At 37.8% G+C, this 22,929-nt stretch overlaps 1 protein-coding gene across 1 annotated transcript; it reads right to left on the reverse strand.

Annotated features, from left to right (window-relative positions):
• Nucleotides 1–5,437: 5,437 nt before the first annotated feature.
• Nucleotides 5,438–22,782, reverse strand: LOC131800592 (protein borderless-like; the record flags this gene model as incomplete). The annotated part of the gene is given in 3 exon segments (XM_059130419.1): nt 5,438–6,882; nt 9,783–9,989; nt 22,555–22,782. Coding segments are annotated over 3 exon segments (1,073 nt in total), but the record flags the coding sequence as incomplete, so codon positions are not given.
• Nucleotides 22,783–22,929: the final 147 nt, after the last annotated feature.

The following is a 22,929-nucleotide window of genomic DNA, read 5'->3' on the forward strand; positions in this document are numbered from 1 at the left end:
GTCGCCAAGTTATAAGCGACACACTGGAGTATGGAGGAGAAACGACATCGTGCGCACCAACCAGAGAGACAAGCAGATGGACGGATGGACGGACATCGCTAGATCGACTTCAAATGTCCTGAAACGAATTTGGTCAAAAGAGACCTAGGGTCTAAAACCGCTATTGTGACTAGGCTCGTTTTGATCGTATATAATGATATATACACTCCCTAGCCATATGGCTAAGGGAATAATAATTTACTGCACAGAAAGAGAAAGGAAAATCCAAGTTTGCTCCAATTTTGCATATCCTAATCTTTGCATCAATGCTAGGTCAGGTCCGAAAATGGGCAATATCGGTCCACTCCATAAAATACCCCCGCCCCCACAAAGGGTCAACATTTTAAATAATTACAACTCTTATAAAATGGGATGTAAGTATCCATTTGCCTTCAAATGACACACATTACAATATTTTTATTAGCCCAAGATCTAGTGTGAGGATGCAATATATCGGCCCGCTCCTTCTGGTACCTTCCCCACAAAGGGTCAAAATTTTTAATATCCATGAAGCTCAAAAAACCCGAAATTTAGAACCGATTCCATTCATACTTGGCACATCTCAATATTTCTATCACCACAAGATCTGTTATAACAATTGTAGAGATCGGACCATTTCTTCTGGTACCTCCCCCACAAAGGGTCAAAGGTTTGTATAACCAAACGATTATAAAATCCGAAATAAGCATTCGGTTCTCTTCATATTTCACACAAAAGGTCGAAATTTTCAAATAAAACATATTTTCTGCACAGAAAGAGAAACGATAATCCGATTTTGCTCCAACTTTGCATATCCTAATATTTGAGTCAATGCTAGGTCAGGTGCGAAAATGGGCAATATCGGTCCACTCCATAGAATACCTCCTCCACAAAGGGTCAACATTTTGAATAATTACAACTCTTATAAAATGGGATGTAAGTATCCATTTGCCTTCAAATGACACATATTACAATATTTTTATAAGCCCAAGATCTAGTGTGAGGATGGAATATATCGGTTCACTCCTTTTCTTCCCCCAAAAAGGGCCAAAATTTTGAATATCCACTATGCTACAAAACGCAAAATTAACATTCGATTTTATTCAGACTTGGCAGATCTCAATATTACTATTAACACAAAATCTGTTATATATATGGTAGAGGTCGGACAATTTCTTCTGATTCTTTCCCCACAAAGGGTAAAAGTTTTGAATAACCAAAACGATTATAAAACCCCGGTTCTCTTCATATTTCACACATCCCAGTATTTCTACTAACACAAGATCTGGTGTAAAGATGGGATATATCGGTTCACTCATTCTGGTACCTCCCCCACAAAGGTTCAAAATTTTGAGTAATTGTAACTCTTATAAAATGGGATGTAAGAGTTCGATTGGATTCAAATTACACATATCACTATATTTTTCGGATGTGAAGATGGCATATATCAGTCCACTTCTTGTGGTACCTCCCCTACAAAGGGTCGAAATTTTGAATATCCATGAAGCTCATAAAATACGAAATTAACATCAAATTCAATTCAGACTTGGTACATCTCAAATTTTTATCAACACAAGATCTATTATGCATATGGTACAGATCGGACGATTTCTTCTGGTACCTCCCCCACATAGGGTTTAAGACTTTGGAAAACAAAATGTTTAAAGAAAAGGAAGTGAGCATCCAACTCCCTTTTCAAATTTCACACATACAAACGTGTTTGCTAACACAAGATCCGTTGCGGAGATGATATGTATCTGCCAACCCTTTCTGGTACCTCACTCACAAAGGGTCACAATTTCCAATACCAGAAACCTGATATTCTCAACCTGAGATTTCTCAAACCAGAAACCTGAGATTCTCACCCTGAGATTTCTCAACCAGAAACCTGAGTTTAATATGGAATTTATGATTTCGCATGAAATTGGATATAAATATTCGAGTTTGATGTAATTTTGCCCATACCAATATTTGTATCTGTATTAGCTGAAGTATGAAAATGGAACACTTCGGAAGATTTTATGTTGTACCTCGCGCACATTTAAACATTTTCTAAAGATTATCACATATCTCACATAAAGTGAAGAAAGTAACCAATATAGTCCGAACCTGGCAGGTTGCAATTTTTATATCATATTTACTTAGGTCCGATACGAAATGGACAATATAGGCTCATTCCTTCGGAGCCTACTTTATTGAGGGTCAACAATTTGGATAATCATAATAGAAGTCAAAATACAGGGTGAGATAAAAAAAAGTACAACAAAGTCAAAGGCCATAATTTTTACTGTTTTTTTTTTTAATTTTATTGGATGAAAGCAAAAAGTGTCGGAAATAGCATCAAATTTTAGAATAAGTTTAGATTTGTTCGAATTGATCACCTTTGTCACAAATTATGGCCTTCAGACGGCCAATGAAACCGTCACACGCTGCCCGAATGTTGCTCTGCGATATTTTGGCCCATTCCCAGCGAAGCGCTTGCTTGAGGTGATCGACACTTTGGTAATTTTTAGTGCCAACCTTGCTTTCCAAAATACTCCAGACACAATAGTCCAACGGATTGGTATCCGGAGATTTTGGTGGCCATTGTGCGCTGGAAATGAAGCGAGGAACGTCATTTTGAGAGCATTCTTGGGTGGCGCGTACTTAGCGATGGTGCTGAGTCCTGTTGGAATGTCCAAGGTTTGCGGCCAAAATGTTTGCGTGACCAAGGCTTTAATACACCCTCCAGAATATCTTCGCGATAATATTCGGCATTTATTCTGATGCCACGGACAACTAATACGGGCTTAGAGCGACCATCGGCTGTTATAGCGGCACACACCATCACCATTGCCAGCGCTTGAGTTCTGGTGTCCAACCAAAGGTACACATTTTCAGCTGACCTCTTTGGTAAGTAAACACGATCATATTGTTTGTTTACAAACTGCTGGACAACGAATGTTTTCTCTTCGGAGAAAGCCAAATTCGGCAGTTCACCACATTCGGCCAAGCGAAGCAACTCTTTAGCTCTTTTGAGTCTATTTCTATGTTCTTTCTGTTGCGGTGTAAGTTCTTGCACTTTTTGGAATTTCAATGGATTTACCCCGAGCTCATTTTTCAATGGTTGCTCATTTTTCAATATTTACCGATATGTTCTGCTCACGAGCCATTTTTCGGCTACTTCGAATCGGGTTTCGCTTCTTATTTTTCGAACTATTTCTGCTGATGTTGCTGTTTTTTTACCGTCCACTTAATTGACGTTGTGCTATCACCAGTATCACGGTAACGAGCGATGGCACGAGATACAAAAAAATTATTCACTTTTAAATGCTGGAGTACTCTAACGATAGCCACTTGTGTTTTTCCATCCAAATATAAAGAAATCACACTATCACGCTTTATTCCATCGCGAATAACTTTTTTCTGGAAAATTCTCACCAAAATGCTTTTGTTCGCTTGTAAATAATATAATGAGCTGTCACTGGAATAATTTTAACAGCTGTCGGACGAGTGGCTTAGAATTGACAGGTGTCTGAAATTGTTTGCAGTTTTTTCATCTTACCCTGTATATTAATTAATCGAGCATTGGCTGAGTGTATACATCTGTCGGCAAAACCGACTAATGCTTTTTAGCTTGTTTTTAGTACATTTTAGTACTTTTCGTACCCTTGAAGTTTGAATTTCCAAAAACCAGGTCTATCACAAAGGTCTTATCACAAACCTACGCACCAAAACAGACCCTCGTGAAAAACTTCAGGATTTTAGTTTCAGCCGTTTCGTCTGGGTGTTGTTTCTCAGGCAGTCACTTATTTCACTACCATTTTTTATTTTGAAACAAGTAAGAAAATTCTATAGTCGGCGGGGCCGACCATATGATACCCTACAACACTACAACATGTTAGAAGCCCCTCTGTGTCGAAATCTATTTTGGAAAAATTTCGCTTTTGAAATTATGTTAAGGAGCACTGCCTATATTTTACCCTTAGCATTTTGAACAGGGTCATTTGCCCAGTATTTACGCAATCTGTCGTGCTGTTAGTTTCCTGGTCCATTTTACAGCTAAATATAATACAATTGTCATCCAAAATGCTACGATTCTTCCCTGTTCTTGGTTCATATGAACCCCTAAATATTTTGCGATCATCTCCAAAAGCAAGAGGCCGCTCTGTATCTCCAAATTTAGACTCATCTATATGATTTGCTTGTCTACGATATTTGGCTATAGCCGTCAACGAAATCAGCATAAAAAAGCCAGAAGTTCTACTTTTGTGTATTTCAGATATCGCCTGTAAGTAATGTTGGTATTTTTTACACAAAAGTAGTGGTTCATTCTACTCGCTGTCCTAAACTCTAACTTCATGCGAGATTTCGTGTCCTTTGGAATATTTCGTGTCCTCAGGAATATTTTTAGTTGTGGATCCATTTCAACCCCTAAATATATTGCGAACATCTTTGAAAACAAAAGGCCTAGCCTCTCCGAGCCTAACCCTACCCTCGTGAAAATTTTCGTGATCGGACGATAATTGATTGATTCCGCCGGGATAAAAAATATTCGCGGTTTAATGGAAAATTTGACTTTTATTTAAGGCAAATGTTATGGCCTATTTCACCCAGTAAATTCTACCCGATGACCATCAAAAATGGAAGGCTTCTGCCCAGCCTTAAGCTCTAGCCCCTTGTTAATTTCCGCGTCGATTGGTCCATAATTGCGACCTGTAGAGCAACTGCAAAATCAGGATTTTTTCAGTTTTTGGTCCATTTCGACCTCTAAATATTATGCGATCATCCCCATAAGAAATAGGGTTCTATTCTGATCTTAACGCCATCTCCATTGTCAATTTCATGAGGATTGGGCCATAATTGCGACCTGTAGAGTGATTACAAATTAACTGGACAGACGGACGGACGGACGGACGGACATACATAGCTAGATCGACTCAGCTCGGCGAGATAGGAAGATCCATATATAATTTCCTATGTGGGAAACCAATATTTCGAGGTGTTATATAATTTTTGGACCAATCAAACTTATAATACCACCAACACACCAAGTGTTGTAGGGTATAAAAAGGACCAAAAGTACTCCTTTCGTGAATCGCTTTAAGGTTAACATATTCCACCAAAATAATACTTGTGTTGTAATAAGTAATATCGCCCAGGACACTTTATACCTAATATATGCGGATTTCAATGAATCTTAATCGAAAAATTTAAATAAAATATTTAAGTATTTGTCATACCTCCCCCACCACTATTAAGGTTACATTGCTATGTAAACTTTCCAAATGCCGATAAACGTGTCTTCTGTTTATAGTTCTACTTTCATTATCTGCAGGACTTTTTCCCCGCTAAAGGACATACATTCTATGATGAAATTTCACACCTCCCAAGTTACTTACCGTTATTCTTGTATCCCCTTAAAAAACTCCGCTTCTTGTGTTAAAATTTCTCATTTTTATTTGACTCAAATTAGTTTCGAATTCATTACGGAATAACCTTAAATAATTAATAATTTTCTGGGCTTATTTGCTACACACGAATCCATTCATAAAATCAATCTTAATTTTTAAAATTGCTACAGAATACAATAATAATTAAAAAAAATAATAATAAATACAAAAACAAAGCAGAATATTTGTTGGGTTTTGGTCGGTCGGTCGGTTGTTGGTTTGATGCTGTTTGGCTGGCTAGCTATTTGGGTATTGTTGGCATTAACGGCCCAAGCGAAGTTGGACTTAAAATCTCTCTTCTGGTTTTAAAAAATGGCAAACTTACTGAAAACGAAAGGTGGAACAAAAGGCAATCGCAGCGAATCGATTCGAATCGTATCGTATTGAATAGTGAACAACGTTAACGTGGCATCCGTGGAATAATACAAAGGAGCGATGTGAGTGAGTGAGTGGTTCGATGGTCCAGCCTACCGACGGTTGATAATCAAATATGAAAATGGCTGCAAGGACACAATTGACTGGATGGCTGGATGGCTGGCTGACAAAATCAATTGAGGCTGATGGCATATTTCTTCTTTGAGTGTGTATGTGTGTGTGGATATGTGTATTTTTGTATGGATTCGAAAAAAAAACATAAACTGATGGAAATGGATTTATGATGTTGATGCTGCCGCTGCTGCTGAAATGGACTGGGAATATTCGAAAACAAAAAACATGAGCCGTCGTTTTCACAATTAATTGATTTTCTGTTCGGGTATGTATTAATTTCGAAACCGCCACGTTATCTCGTACACTCAGGTATTATGTATCTTCTCTATGTCATGGCCATTGCAATCGCTGTCACCGCCATCCTCAATGGTGCTGCCGCCATCATCGCCATCGTCGACCACATTGCCGCTGAACAAATGACGCAGGCAATTGCGCTTCACATAGAGGAAGGCGATCAGGGCACACACCAGGAACGCAATGCCAATGGTGCTGCCAATTAGGAGGGCTCGCATTTTACGATGCGATGGCACTTCAATGATCAACTCCGAGCCGGGCACTTGGGCGCCATCGTTCGAAATGGCCAACACTTGGATGGTGAATGTGGAGTCCTCCTTCAAATGACGCAGCTGATAGAAGTTGTCAAAAGTTTCGACCGTGCCGACCAGATGATGTTCGGGCTCCTTCCACCAGCGTACCGTGTACAGGCGTAACGCATCGATCCCATGAAGTGGATGTTCCCAGTGTAAGAGCCATCCTTGTTGGTTATTAATGGCACTTAAATTCCATGGAGCACTTAGGAAGCTACTGCTGCCGGCGCTGCTGCCAACACCGCCACCGCCACCACCACTTGGTGATTGGTAGTTAACACGTTGCTGGGATTGTTGCACAGACGACAAGTCGCCTTCGACATTGTCATCGTCCGATTCGGCAACTTTCGATGAGGCTGCAAAGGATAGAAACAGACAAACAAACAAACGCACAAATGAACCAATGGACAGGATATAAACGAAATAAATTAAACAAAAGGATAATAGACATTGTCCTGGCAAAAAAAAAAGAACGGAAGCATTCACACAGCCACACACAAAGAGCGTGGAACACTTAAACCCAACAAAGCTACTTCTGAGTGCCTCTGGCCAGCTCGAGTTCCGCAATATTTAATTAATATCTGCTGCCAGCGGCGGATTAAATATCTTAATTTTAATTCTCGAACTGGGAGCTGGGAGAATGGACGACCAGGTTATTTATTGATCCGGCGCTCAGGGATATACTCAGTGGCCAAGCAGATAGGCAAAAGAACTTCGGTTTACGGAAGAAGACCAATGGCATTTTTTATAGAGAAATCATATGGACTTCCATATGAAAAAGACAAATCGTCTCCTGTATAGGGAAGGCCAAATGTCTTCTGTATAGAGAAGACCAAATGTCTTCTGTATAGGGAAGACCACTGGTATTCCGTATAGAGAAGGCCAGCGGTCTTCCGTATAGAGAAGACCAGTGGTCTTCAGTGCAGAGAAGACCAGTGGTCTTCAGTCCAGAGAAGACCAGTGGTCTTCCGTATAGAGAAGTGATCTTCTGTATAGGGAAGTGGTATAGGGAAGTGGGAAGACCACTGGTATTCCGCATAGAGAAGACCAGTGGTCTTCCGCATAGAGAAGACCAGTGGTCTTCCGCATAGAGAAGACCAGTGGTCTTCCGCATAGAGAAGACCAGTGGTCTTCCGCATAGAGAAGACCAGTGGTCTTCCGCATAGAGAAGACCAGTGGTCTTCCGCATAGAGAAGACCAGTGGTCTTCCGCATAGAGAAGACCAGTGGTCTTCCGCATAGAGAAGACCAGTGGTCTTCCGTATAGAGAAGACCAGTGGTCTTCCGTATAGAGAAGACCAGTGGTCTTCCCTATAGAGAAGATCAGTGGTCTTCCGTATAGAGAAGATCAGTGGTCTTCCGTATAGTGAAGACCAGTGGTCTTCCGTATAGTGAAGACCAGTGGTCTTCCGTATAGTGAAGACCAGTGGTCTTCCGTATAGTAAAGACCAGTGGTCTTCCGTATAGTGAAGACCAGTGGTCTTCCGTATAGTGAAGACCAGTGGTCTTCCGTATAGTGAAGACCAGTGGTCTTCCGTATAGTGAAGACCAGTGGTCTTCCGTATAGTGAAGACCAGTGGTCTTCCGTATAGAGAAGACCAGTGGTCTTCCGTATAGAGAAGACCAGTGGTCTTCCGTATAGAGAAGACCAGTGGTCTTCCGTATAGAGAAGACCAGTGGTCTTCAGTATAGAGAAGACCAGTGGTCTTCAGTATAGAGAAGACCAGTGGTCTTCAGTATAGAGAAGACCAGCGGTCTTCCGAATAGAGAAGACCAGCGGTTTTCCGAATAGAGAAGACCAGTGGTCTTCCCGATAGAGAAGACCAGTGGTCTTCCCGATATAGAAGACCAGTGGTCTTCCCGATAGAGAAGACCAGCGGTCTTCCCGATAGAGAAGACCAGCGGTCTTCCCGATAGAGAAGACCAGCGGTCTTCCGTATAGAGAAGACCAGTGGTCTTCCCGATAGAGAAGACCAGCGGTCTTCCCGATAGAGAAGACCAGCGGTCTTCCCGATAGAGAAGACCAGCGGTCTTCCGTATAGAGAAGACCAGTAGTCTTCCCGATAGAGAAGACCAGTGATCTTCCAGATAGGGAAGACCAGTGGTCTTCCCGATAGAGAAGAACAGCGGTTTTCCCTATAGAGAAGACCAGCGGTCTTCCCGATAGATTAGACCAGCGGAAGATCATTGGTCTTCAGTGCAGAGAAGACCAGTGGTCTTCAGTGCAGAGAAGACTAGTGGTCTTCCGTATAGAGAAGTGGTCTTCTGTATAGGGAAGTGGTCTTCTGTATAGGGAAGACCAGTGGTCTTCCGTATAGTGAAGACCAGTGGTCTTCCGTATAGTAAAGACCAGTGGTCTTCCGTATAGTGAAGACCAGTGGTCTTCCGTATAGTGAAGACCAGTGGTCTTCCGTATAGAGAAGTCCAGTGGTCTTCCGTATAGAGAAGACCAGTGGTCTTCCGTATAGAGAAGACCAGTGGTCTTCAGTATAGAGAAGACCAGTGGTCTTCAGTATAGAGAAGACCAGCGGTCTTCCGAATAGAGAAGACCAGCGGTTTTCCGAATAGAGAAGACCAGTGGTCTTCCCGATAGAGATGACCAGTGGTCTTCCCGATAGAGAAGACCAGCGGTCTTCCCGATAGAGAAGACCAGCGGTCTTCCGTATAGAGAAGACCAGTGGTCTTCCCGATAGAGAAGACCAGTAGTCTTCCCGATAGAGAAGACCAGTGATCTTCCAGATAGAGAAGACCAGTGGTCTTCCCGATAGAGAAGACCAGCGGTCTTCCCTATAGAGAAGACCAGCGGTCTTCCCGATAGATTAGACCAGCGGTCTCCCCGATAGAGAGGACCAGCGGTCTCCCTATAGAAGACCAGCGGTCTTCCCGATAGAGAAGACCAGCGGTCTTCCGTATAGAGTAGACCAGTGGTCTTCCGTATAGAGTAGACCAGTGGTCTTCCGTATAGAGTAGACCTGTTGTCTTCCGTATACAGAAGACCAGTGGTCTTCCGTATAGAGAAGACGCGTGGTCTTCAGTATAGAGAAGACCAGAAGAATACCAATGGTCTTCTATAGGAAGTATACCAATGATCTTCTATAGAAGAAGACCAATGTTCCTCTCTATGAAGAAGACCAAAGGTCTGCTATACGAAGAAGACCAATGGTCTTCTCTATGTAGAAGTTCGTTTTCCTTTTGAGTATCTCAATCCCCATCAGAGATAGGTCACATAGATGTTATCATCTTTGCTATAAACTTACGTTGTGTTGGGTATCGAAAGGGTTTGCTGAACATGCCGTCGCCATATTTATCCTGGCTCAATACCATAAATTCATATTCGCGACCGGGCAACAAATGCGGAATGGTGGCCTCCATGACATGCTTCTGGACGATACGCATTGTACGCCATTCCTGGGCAGCCGTTAGACGATACCAGACCGTGTATTCGAGATTGGGTCGCAAATATCCTGTAAATGTAAAAAAGAGAGGGAGTGTGAGAGCGATGGGTTAGTGAGGTAAAAACGCAAACAAAATGTGACATAAAGGGGGAATACAACCAGGTCCTAACTCTTCTGAACACATGCCAAAGTGCAACAAAATCCAATACTTTTTCTTCTATGTGTCTGGCATTGTGTATGGCTGTGTGTGTGTGCGTGTGGTGTAAATAAAGTGAAAATGTTTTCCTCTCCATACATATTTGTTTCCCTTTTTTTGTAGTTGTCGTTGCAATAATTGTTGTTTATGAAATGAAAATGAAATGCATGCCGTGCGGAGGTGTAGCCGTAATTGTTCTGTGATGTTATTGCCATTGACGATAAAGTGTGAATATTGCTGACGGTGGGGTTCGAGGGGAAGTGGGTGTTGCATCAATGGAATCTCAGTTATGTGTTTTTTAATAAATATAAGTAAATTGTAATTATTGCATAACGCTTGTTTAATATTTTTTTCTTAATTTCACATTTGTTTGGGAAAATTTTTATTTTTAATTTTTGTGCTTACGATCTTTGGGTGGAGAATATACTCAGTATGTCATGAGATTTGAAACCGCTTGGAGTGATTGGTGGAGTTTCAACGATTATTAGGCAGGTAGCAAATCTACAATCGCGATTATATGTCAATGATGAATTGCTTTCTGGTCTAAATTCGGTATTGACTGCCTGCAAGTCCTTCTCATGGATGTGTGCGTACGTGTATAGCAAAGTTTTTTATACTCTTCATTATAGTATGGAGGGTATATTAAGTTTGTCATTCGGTTTGTATCACCTCGAAATATGCATTTTAGACCCCACAAAGTACATATTTTCTTGATCAGCATAAAATTCTATGTCGATTTAGAGATGGTCCGTCCGTATGTCCGTCTGTGGAAATCACTTTAGCTTCCGAACGAATTGAAGTAGATTGATAAAACTTTTCTCAAATGTATATTATGTCTGCAGGACTTTTGGTATTGAAAATGGGCCATCCAGGTCCACGTTTTTGGTATAGCCCCCATATAACGGTACCTCCCGATATTCGGTATTTTAATGATTTTAGCGACATTAGTCACCGGAATTGTTTCAAATTTTGTATTTGAAGTTCGTAATGGATACTACCACCTATGACAGAAAATTGTCTATGCAGGTCCACGTCTTCGTATAGCCCCATATAACGGTACCTCCGGATATTCGATTCTTTGTTGATTTTAGCGACATTATTCACCGGAATTCTTTCAAATTTAGTATTTGAAGTTTAAAATGAATACCACAGCCTATGACAGAAAATTGTCTATGCAGGTCCGCGTCTTCGTATAGCCCCCATATAACGGTACCACCCGATATTCGGTATTTTGATGATTTTACCTGCATTATTCACCTGTTTTTAAATTTCGCATTTGAATATTGTAATGGCTCATGACAAAATTACCTATGCAGGTCCATGTAACAGCTACATTCGGTATTTTTAAGATTTTAACAGAACTTTTAATGGATTTTATTTTTTTGAAAATTGCCAAATTTGTACCAAATGGTGGAGGATATTCAAAGTACGCCCGGCCTAACTTACAACTTTTTTACTTGTTTGAAATGAAATTCGGTATTGTTTGCCTTTTTTATCCCCAGACACTAGGAGTGATCCTCAGGTCAAATTACGGTATTCTAGTTATATTCTATTGACGTGTGCATTCCTGTTTAGCATCGTTAGACAGGTCTAAATATAAAGCTTTCGAATTCTTACTGTAAATATAGAATTTAAGAGGTTGAGACCACAGACTCGTTTCATCACTTCAACCTACTGGCTAAGCCTTCTAACACCCTCTTGCCTCATTTTGAACGGAGACTTACTAGGATTGCATACAGAGGAATCAGGGTAAATATAATCGGGATTTTATTATTTTCGAAGGATCTTCGTAGGGGATCATTAGAAGTATTTGTTGAGAAGCATTCCCAGAATATGAAGACATCATCACAGTTTTTTTATCGCACCATGGCGTACGGTCTAAAGAAATCTGTGTAGCCGCAAATTGCTCAAATGACATTTTTTATCACAATTATCTATTTGTTGCTGAGTTGTTTTTTTGTTTATGCCCACTACTTTGTAGATTATAATTTATACCTTTAATATGCAAAGTTGAAATTACCAAAAAATGCATTTCAATAAAAAACTTGATAATGGCCATGTGAAACTATCACTGTGATAGTCTTTTGCAAGTTCAATTTATTAATAAATGATTATTATTTTCACAGGAAATTCATGAAAAACAATGAATTAAATTCGGGATTTTTGCAAGCAGCTGATTATTGGCTACCAGTAAAACTATAACAAATACCCAAAAAAAAGAACACTATTGTACGCAAAACTTTTCTAAAAAATACTACAAAACATCTGCGATGATTAAAAAAAAAATGGAAAATATCAATGATAGTATTCGAAAACTGTTCCTTAGGAAATCCTAAAAATAAAAAAAAAGTCACGATTATCTTTTAACAGATGTCTTCATAAATAAATAAAATTTAAGGAAATATTTCAAGGACCATTGAAATATTTCCTTAAATTTCAACGAATATTCTTAAAGACAATCAATAAGCAATGACATAATGGTCCCTGTAAAACATCCCTTAAATAGTCCACAATTGCCCCGGTAAACATATTTAATAATAGTCCTTAAAAAATACTTCAAAACAATGACTATTGCTCGGATATTCTTGAGAGAATGTCATAAGAAATCCGCAATTATTGTTTTGAGAGTCCTTTAAAGAATGTCTTAAAAATCAACAGCAAAGAATTGACTTACAAAATGCTCGATTATTGTTGTGAATGTCCTTGAAAAGACGTCCTTAAAGAATGTTCCGGAAATCTACTATTACCTTTAAAATGATTTCCTTTAAAATCCCTGTATATTGCTTTGATAGTCTCTAAACCTTTGAAAAAGTATCCTTAAAATTTGAATTTATTGATCTAATGGTGCTCGATTATAACCCTGATAGTCCTTGAAATTATATATTTTTTGTAGCTACATAATTTTTGAGTTGATGGACTTTGAAAGCGGTTTCTACAATATACACGATTAATGCAAAAATGTTCTCAAAAATTACAAAATTGATGATTCTTGACAAAGAAATTACATGATAGTTCCTAAAAAAGTTTTCCTTGAAAAAATATGCATAAAAACAAGTTTTTTTTTGCTTTCTTTAAAAAATCTTTATTAGTCCCGCCCTCAAAAAGGCAGAGTAGTTCTTCCTATTTCCCTTGAACAATTTTCCATTAAAAATCTGCGAACATTGCACTGATAGTCCTTGATAAAAAGTCTTCAAACATTGTCGTATATAGTTTATGGTTATTGCGCTAATATTCCTTAAAAATATTGCTAAGATAGTTCTTGTACAAAATTTTCTTCAAATCCAAAATTTTATAAAATTTTCAATTAAAAAAAACTGAATAAAAAATCCATAAAAATTCCTCTTCGATTCTCAGCTCAATAGTGCTTCACCTGATAATCCTAGAAAAATTTCCTTTTCCACGATTGATTTTCAATTTGATAGTTCTTAACCCAATGTATTTATTTTTTTTAAATTTATTGAATGAAAGCAAAAAATGTCGGAAATAGCATCAAATTTTAGAATAAGTTGAGATTTGTTCGAATTGGTCACCTTTGGCCCGAATTATGGCCTTCAAACGGGCAATGAAACCATTACACGCTGCCTGAATGTTGCTCTGCGGTATCTTGGCCCATTCCCGGCGAAGCGCTTGCTTGAGGTGATCGAGACACTTTGGTATTTTTTAGTGCCAACCTTGCTTTCCAAAATACTCCAGACACAATAGTCCAACGGATTGGTATGCGGAGATTCTGGTGGCTATTGAGTGCTGGAAATGAAGCAAGGAACCTCATTTTGTTACCATTCTTAGGTGGCGCGTGCTGAGTGCGATGGTGCTAAGCCCTGTTGAAAATGCTCAAGGTCGGCGGCCAAAATTTTTGCGTGCCCAAGGCTTTAATATACCCTCCAGAATATTTTCTCGATAATATTCGGCATTTATTCTGATGCCACGGTCGATTAATACGAGCGTAGACACCATCACCATGGCCGGCGCTTGAGTTCTGGTGGCCAAGCGAAGGTGCACATTTTAAGCTGAACTCTTTGGCAAGTAAACACGATCGTTTTGTTTGTTTACAAACGAATGTTTTCTCACCGGAGAAAACCAAATTCGGCAGTTCACCAATTTCGGCCGAGTGAAGCAACTATTTAGCTCTTTTGAGTCTATTTTCTTTCTGTTGCGGTGTAAGTTCTTGCACTTTTTGGAATTTCGATGGCTTTACACTGAGCTCAATTTTCAATATTTGCCGAATGGAATATTGCGATATGTTCAGCTCACGAGCCATTTTCGGCCACTGCGACACGGATTTCGATCAAGTCGCTTCTTTATTTTTCGAAGCATTTCTGCTGATGTTGCTGTTTTCTTCCGTCCACTTCCTTGACATCGGGCTACGCTACCAGCATCACGGTAACGAGCGATGGTACGAGACACAAAGATTTATTCACATTTAAATGCTGGAGTGCTCTAACGATAGCCACCTGCGGTTTTCCAGCCAAATATAAAGAAATCACACTATCACGCTTGAATTCCATCACGAATAACTTTTCTTCTGGGAAATTCTCACCAAAATGTTTTTGTCAATATAATACGCTGTCACTGGAATAATTTAAACAGTTGTCGGACGAGTGGCTTAGAAATGAAATTTAATACTTGAAAGTCCTTTGAAAAAAAAAAATTCTTAAAAAATTAAGGATTATATATTTTGCTGTAATAGTCCTTAATTTTGATTTTATCAAATATTTATCTAATAGTTTCTAAACAAAATTTGGTAAAATCCACGATAGTGGGATGTGTGAAATAAGAAGAAAACCGGAGGGGTATTTCGGATTTTGTGATCGTATAGTTATTCAGAACTTTGACTAGTTGTGGGGGAGGTACCAGGAGAAATGGTGCGATCTCTATCATATTTATAACAGATATTGAGTTGAAATATTGAGATCTATGAAGTCTGAATGGAATCGGATGTTAATTTCGCGTTTTATGAGCTTCATGGATATTCATTTGTGATAGAGAGGGGGGGGGTGTTTGTATACCAGAAGTAGTGGACCGACATATTCCATTTTCACACCAGACCATGGAACGATAAAAATATTGTGATATGTGAAAATTTGAAGACAATCGAACTCATACATAACATTTTATAATAGTTATAATTATTTAAAATTTTGACCCTATGGGTCCATTTTCGCACCTGACGTAGCACTAATGCAAATATTAGAATTTACAAAGTTGGAGCAAAATCAGATATTTTTTTTGAAAATATCTACCTTTTGTGAAGGATCGAAATTACCCATCTCCGAACTCGATCTAAGTTTGATAATAATATTAAGTTGTACCAAGTTTGAACCAAATCTGATACTTGCTTCGACAGTTATAGTGCGCACCAGCTAGAGAGACAGACAGAAGGACGGACATCGCTAGATCGAATCCAAATGCTCTGAAGCGGATTTGGTCCAAACAGACCTAGGGTGTAAAACCGTTAATTCGATGAGGCACGTTTTTGGTACCACCCCCACAAAGGGTCAAAATTTTGAATAATTACAACTCTTATAAAATGTGATGTAAAAGTCCGATTGTCTTCAAATTTCACACATCCCAATAATTCATTAACCCAAGGTTTTTTATTAGCCCAGGATCCGGTGTTAAGACGGAATACATCGGTCTATTCCTTCTGGTACCTCTACAACAAAAGCTCGAAATTTTGAATAACCTTTAAGCTCATAAACGCAAAATTACCATCCGATTCCATTTAGACGTGGCTCATCCGAATATTTCTATCAACGCAGGATCTGTTATAAAAACAGTAGAGATCGGACAATTCCTTCTGGTACCTCCCCACAAAGGGTCAAAGTTTTGAATACCAAATCGTTTATAAGATCCGAAATAAGCATCAGGTTCTCTTATATTTCACACATCCCATTATTCCACTAACATTCAAGACTGGGTACATCCCTATATTTCCATCAACACAACACAGTCCAAACCTAGCACATCGTAATATTTATATCACATTTATTAGGTCCGGTACGAAATGACCTATATTCTCCCATTTCTTCAGAACCTATTGCATAAGGGTTAAATATTTAATAATCATAACAGAGGGACAAATATTTTTAAATAGTCGAACAATGGCTGAGGGTATTTTTAGTTGTATTTAAACATTTTAATGTTTCGCTGACTTTGAAAAATTAAGTAACTCCATTACTCTCCGCTCAAGTCATGATATCATTGGCACAAACAAAATTATGCAACCAATAGCCCAACAATCTTTTTAAAAATGCTTACGTTTTAATAAATTTAATACTTTATTTGTATTCTCGGCCTTCGAACATATTTATTTTGACAATTAAATTGAAATAAACATATATTTGCATTGGATTTACTTCATTTCTTTAATGCCATTCGAAGAAAAGACATATGTTTAAAGAAATAAATATGTACATAAATATCTCTGCACATGGACGTGGCAAAAACCCGATACCTGGACCCTTTAAAGAAACTTAAAATTGATTTTTTTTCATAAAAAATTCGGACTTATTATTTTGATTTGGGAACCTTAAAACTTCTCTCCACCTACCACCCTGACAAGATATTATCTCTCCATTCAATGTGGAAATAATTGACTAAATTCAAATAAAAACCACCTTATGGTTGTTTATATTTGTCCTAATATGTCGTCCTTTCTTTCCTCGAAGAAGAGCCCCGAAGCATAAATGCAGTTCATTCCAATGCATTAATCACATTAAGATTGTTGTCGTTGTTGTTATAAAGGTCTATCAATGCAATTCAATTTCAATGAAGTTGAATGAATGAATGAATAAAAGAAAACCAAACCAGGAAATCCTTTGACACACACAACCACACTAACACACACACAGATACAAACACACATCCAAAGAAAACAAATCTTATTTATCTCTCAGTATCGGTGAAGCATTTAACGCAAACTTCCACAGAGATTATTGAACAGCAAAAAAAGAAAGAATTATGTTTCGATTTTCAGATGATTAAGCAATTAAATTTAATCCCTTATTTTGAAATGAAAGACAGACGCGTCGAATGGCCGGACGGACGGCCGACGGACACAAATATCTAATAATGATGATGACAATGGCATAAAAGTATTTTCCTAATCACTTGAATTTATTTACAAAAGGTTATGAACTAACTTTACCGTGTGGCATTGTGTTATGGACTTATGGCATATTTTAGTTTTGGATTAAAATTTATAGATTCATAGATGGAGTAAAAAAAGGAGATGTGCATATGTAAGAGGTGGGGAGAATAGGAGAGAGAGGGAGGTTATGTTAAAGAAATCAATTTAAATTTTGAAATTAAAAGAAACTAAATTGGCATGAATGGCATGAAATGACAGAATATCGAATCTTGAAATTTTGCTGAGGGTCACTCTTAGTCCGAAGGAGTCATATAAGGCTGGGTTTTTGGAAATTCGTACTATAACGGTACAAAAAGATTTAAAAGTAAAATGATACTAAATTTGGCTCAATTACAATTTGGGAATTCGGAAATTTAGAAGTAACATTACTATTTCAATTTAGGACTGAGGAATGTAGGCATGTGCACTAGATCGTACTAAATTTGGTACAATTTAAATTTTGGCTGAACCGGTTTGAATGTAGATAGTTTTTGAAATTTTTACTTATATATACTAAAATGTACTAAATGAAGTACATTTTGTATTTGGGCGAACCTACAGGGTGGAATCTTAACATTTTGAATTGGGATTGCAGAGGTTGGACCTGCAAATTTTATTAACATTAATGGCGCAGTGTGGGATTGGGGTATGTAGGGGGCTTTTGTATTTATGTGAACGGAAAGTACTAAATGAGTCTAAATTTGGTACATCGTACTTATGTGTCCTAAATGGTACTAAATTTGGTACAATTTAAATTTTAGGTGAACTGGTACCGTTGGTACCCTGAAATTTGAAAATAACATTTCTATTGGACTGTATGATGTAGGTAGTTATGAATATTTATACTTAAGTGTACTTAATGGTACTAATTTTTGGTACAATTCGGTGCAAGATGATCCAATAGAGCTTGTATCCTGAAAGTTGGAAATAAGATTACTGTCGAAGTGTAAGATTGGGATATGTATGTAGTTTTTGAATTTTGTACCTATTTGTACTAAAATGTACCAAATAAAATAAAATCTACATTTGAACGCTACAACGGTACAAATTTGGTACAAATTGGAATTGTGATGAACCGATGGAGGTAGAATTCTGTAATTTGGAATGATAGTCACTGATAGAGTGGAGGATAGATGCAAAAAAGGGTTATTGAAAATTCTAACTTTAAATTTTGAAAATGTTCTAAAATCCCATTGTATTATTTGAACGAACTTGAAATTTTGTATGAGAATTAAAGTTGGAAATTAAGTTTGATATATGAAGGGAGTTTTGGAAATGTGTACTTAGTGAGGGAACTGTATTAAATGGTACTAAATTTCGAACAGTGAATAGTGAACGGATATGGGTGGAACTTTGAAATTTTGTATTAGAGTCCATGTTGGTGGTTAGTTTGTGATAAAGAGGAGATTTCGAAGTGGGTACTACAAATTTACGAAGAGTATAAAATAGTACTATGTTTGGTACAAATTGGTTTTGGGTGAATAGATAGTGCTTGAAATCTCAAATTTGGTATTAGGGCCGCTATTCATGTGTAGCATTGACATATAGAGGTGATCTTGAAATCTGTACTATAGTTGTACGAAAAGTACTGAATGGTACAACATTTGGTATTGGTTGAAGGAATAGAGATAAAAATCTTACATTTTATATTTAGATTACTGTTAGTATTTGTGTTTGAGATTTGGCGATAACTGGGAAATTCGTCCTAAATTATACGAAAAATACTATATGGTACTAAATTTGGTATTTGGTGAAGGGGTAGGAGAGGAATATCTAAGTATGATATTGATAACTGTGTTGCTATCCGGATTGGGATGGTGGATTTGGAAATGTGTACTAACATTTTACTAAAAATACTAAGAAAAATGGGGTATTGGGTGAAGGAATAGAGCTCAAATTCGAAATTTTGAATGGAAGTCATTGTTGGCGTTTTATATTTCTACGAAAAAGTACTAAATGGTACTAAATGCTGTATTGGTTGAAAGGATAGGTCGGAAATCCTCAAATTTGATATTAATATATCTGTTGTTGTCTGGAATTGAGATATGAAAATTGTTTTGAAAATGTGTACCATAATTGTACAATAAGTACTGAATGGTGCTATGTTTGGTATTGAGTGAATCTATAGAGCTGGAATCCAGAAATATTTCTTGGTATCTGGTGTTGAGATATGGAGATGGTTTTGGAAATATATACTATAATTGTACTAAATGGCACAAAATGTGGCAACAAGGGAAAGTAGGGAGCTGATATAATGAAATATTATATTAAGCTCACTGTTGGTATCTGAGGTTGAAATATGGAGATTATTTTGAAAATGTGTACTATAATTTTTCGAAAAGTACTAAATTTGGTATTGGGAGAAGGGATAGGGTTGGAATCATCAAATTTGATATTGAGATATCTTTTGGTATCTGAGATTGAGATATGAAGGTAGTTGTGGAAATATGTACTGTAATTGTACGAAAAGTACTAAGTGCTACAATATTGGGTATTGGGTAAAGGGATACAGTTGGAATCCCAGAATTTGATATTGAGATCTCTGTTTGTATCTGAGATTAAAATATGCAGGTGGTTGTGGAAATACGTACTATAATAGTACGAAAAGTACTAAATGGTACAATATTGGGTGAAGGGATTAGTTTGGAATCCACAAATTTTATATTGAGAAAAATTTCAATAGAATCCCGTAGAAAAATACCTCTCAAATGAAAACCTTTATATGGGGGCTATACGAACACGAACTCTCCGAACTCTAAATACGAAATTTGAAATAATTTCGCTGAATAATGTCGCTAAAATCATGAAAATACCGAATATCTGGATGTAACGTTATTGGGATGCTATACTAAACGTAGGACCATATAGTCAATTCCTTTCTAGGGGGTTAAGTATTCAGAAGGAACTCCTTGTGTGGATTTCAGACCATTCCATTAACAAGTTTGGCTACAATTATTAAAATGCCGATTATCGGGAGACGCCCTTATATAGGGGATGTACGATATCGCGAACCTATATAGAGAATTCTCTTCCAGGGGTTATTGTACTCACAGAGAAATTCTTGTGTAGAATTTAAAAAAATCAATTGAAACCAGTAAAGAAAGTCCTAAAGTCGGGCGGGGCCGATTTTATGATACCCTACACCACTTTGCTAATTTAGTTTGAGCTCCACATAACAAGTAAAAGTTTTTATGGAAGAATTCAATCATACACCCTATGATTATAATTATAATTTAAAATTTAAAGGACTAAATACGCCGAAGCATTTGTATCTTTTAAATTCGGACTTGTATTGCCCATTTGGTGCAAAATTAATTCTAAATCAGATAAAGATATATATGGGAGCTAAATCCAAATCTGAATCGATCTCGATAAAATTTGGCAAAGATATTCTGAGCTGTATTTGATATATTTCCCTGAATATCGTTGTTACGGATTGCATATTACGGCTGTGGGTAGCAAATACAACAAATCGGATGAACAATATATATGGGAGCTATAGCTATATCTGAACCGATCTTCCCCAAATTTTGCATACTACCTTCTAGACTCAATTCGGTCGTATGTGCCAAATTCCATCCCATTTGGGCAAATATTAGACGTTTGGTGCACAATAAAAGATAAATCGGACGAAGTTATATATGGGAGCTATATCCAAATCTGAACCGATCTCCATCAAATTTGGCATGCTTATTTTTAGGCCTAATTTGGTTGCATGTGCAAAATTCCATACTATTCGGGCTGATATTACACGTTTGGTGCACAATAAAAGGCAAATCGGACGAAGATATATATGGGAGCTATATCTAAATTTTTACCGATTATCTCCAATTTCAATAGGATTCGTCCTTGGGCCAAACAAATGTTGTTTGGAAAATTTCATCTCAATCGGATAATAAATGCGACCTGCATTTTGTTCACAAAAATACATGGACAGACGGACGGACGGACGGACTGACATGCATAAATCAACTCAGAAAGTGATTCTATGCAGATCATCAAAAGGAACTATGGGTCTATCTCGTTCCTTTTGCCTGTTACAAACAAATGCACAAAGACATAATACCCTGACCACCTTGTGGTGTAGGGTATAAAAAATGTGGTTAAAATCATCAAAATACCGAATAAAGAGAGGTACCGCTCTATGAGGGCTATAGACAATACTCTTTTAGGGGGTAAAGTACTCAAAAGGAACTTCTTTTGTGGATTTTCAGATAATTTTATTGAACAGTTTGGCTGCAATCATCAAAATACCGAATTTCAGGGATACCGTTATACGGGTTATATGATATCATGGACCGATGTAGCCCATCTTGACCGAACTAGACCTGCCTGCAGACAAAAGACTGAGATCTGCGTAAAATTTTAGCTTACTATCTTAATTCGTTTTGGCGTGATTACAACAGATGGACAGACGGACGGATGGACGGACGGACATGCATAAATCGACTCAGAATGTGATTCTATGCAGATCATCAAAAGGAACTATGGGTCTATCTCGTTTCCTTCTGCCTGTTACAAACAAATGCACAAAGACATAATACCCTGACCACCTTGTGGTGTAGGGTATAAAAATCACCCAACCCTTTCCTTTAAAGTACACCTGAACATGCACTTACGTATATTTTGATAACAAAAAAAAAAAAATTCACATTCTACTACCATTGTTGAATAAACAAACACGACAGCATCATATTTACTTCGTAAACAGGCCTTTTCATGCCAAATAAGCAAAAAAGCCACCAACAACAAAAACAAACCAGAAACCCACAAAAAAATGGAAATGCATATTCCAATATGGAAAAATATGAACAATTCATTTTGTGACACATCAGCATTTTTGCAACATTCCGGCCACTTACATCACTCCTTACACTGCAGCCACCTGTTATTATTTTGATTCAACCACCGAAAAACAACAAAATACGAAAACAAAATGTCGGGATGGAGGGTGTTTTTTCTGAGGACTCCCATTTTTTATGAAGCTGACAATAAAGGTAACAACAATGCCAGATGGATGGTTGCGTCTGCATTCTTTTCATGAAGTGAATGTGGTGCGGCTGATGCTGGTCATCAAGCCCTTAAATTATGCATATTTTATACATTTTGTGAAGTTGCACACACACACCAGGCACATGGATTTACAACTACACACATACACACCAGTGCCACATTTGTTATTCAAATAATAAAGTTATGCAATATTAGCCTTGTTGATTTTTTTTCAGAGGGAGAGTCAAATTGATGCTCTTCCGGCTGGAAGGTTGTTCATGCAAAGGATTATATTTTGGGAGCATGGAACACCTTACCTGGTTGCCATCTTATGGTTATGGATGTCTCCGTGCTATTGGCTGTCAAATTATAGGGTGGTCTGGGGGCAATATTTTCTATCATCAACTCGGTTTCGGCGGTTATTGTGGCAGCTTCATTTGTGGCCACACATTCGTAAATTCCACGATCCTGTTCAATTAGACCGGTTAATGTTAGATTTCCATCCTCGACAATAGCTCGATCGGCCGGAAGGGGCATGCCATCTTCTCTGTAATGGAAATATTATTATTATTATTATTTGAAATATTCCAATATAGATTACAAATGTTTGAATCAGAAAAAAAATAAATCCATAATTTTTTATACCCTCCACCATAGTATGGAGGGTATATTAAGTTTGTCATTCCACGAAA

Source organism: Musca domestica, unplaced genomic scaffold (assembly GCF_030504385.1).
Source record: "Musca domestica strain aabys unplaced genomic scaffold, Musca_domestica.polishedcontigs.V.1.1 743, whole genome shotgun sequence".
Classification (NCBI taxonomy): Eukaryota; Metazoa; Arthropoda; class Insecta; order Diptera; family Muscidae; genus Musca; species Musca domestica.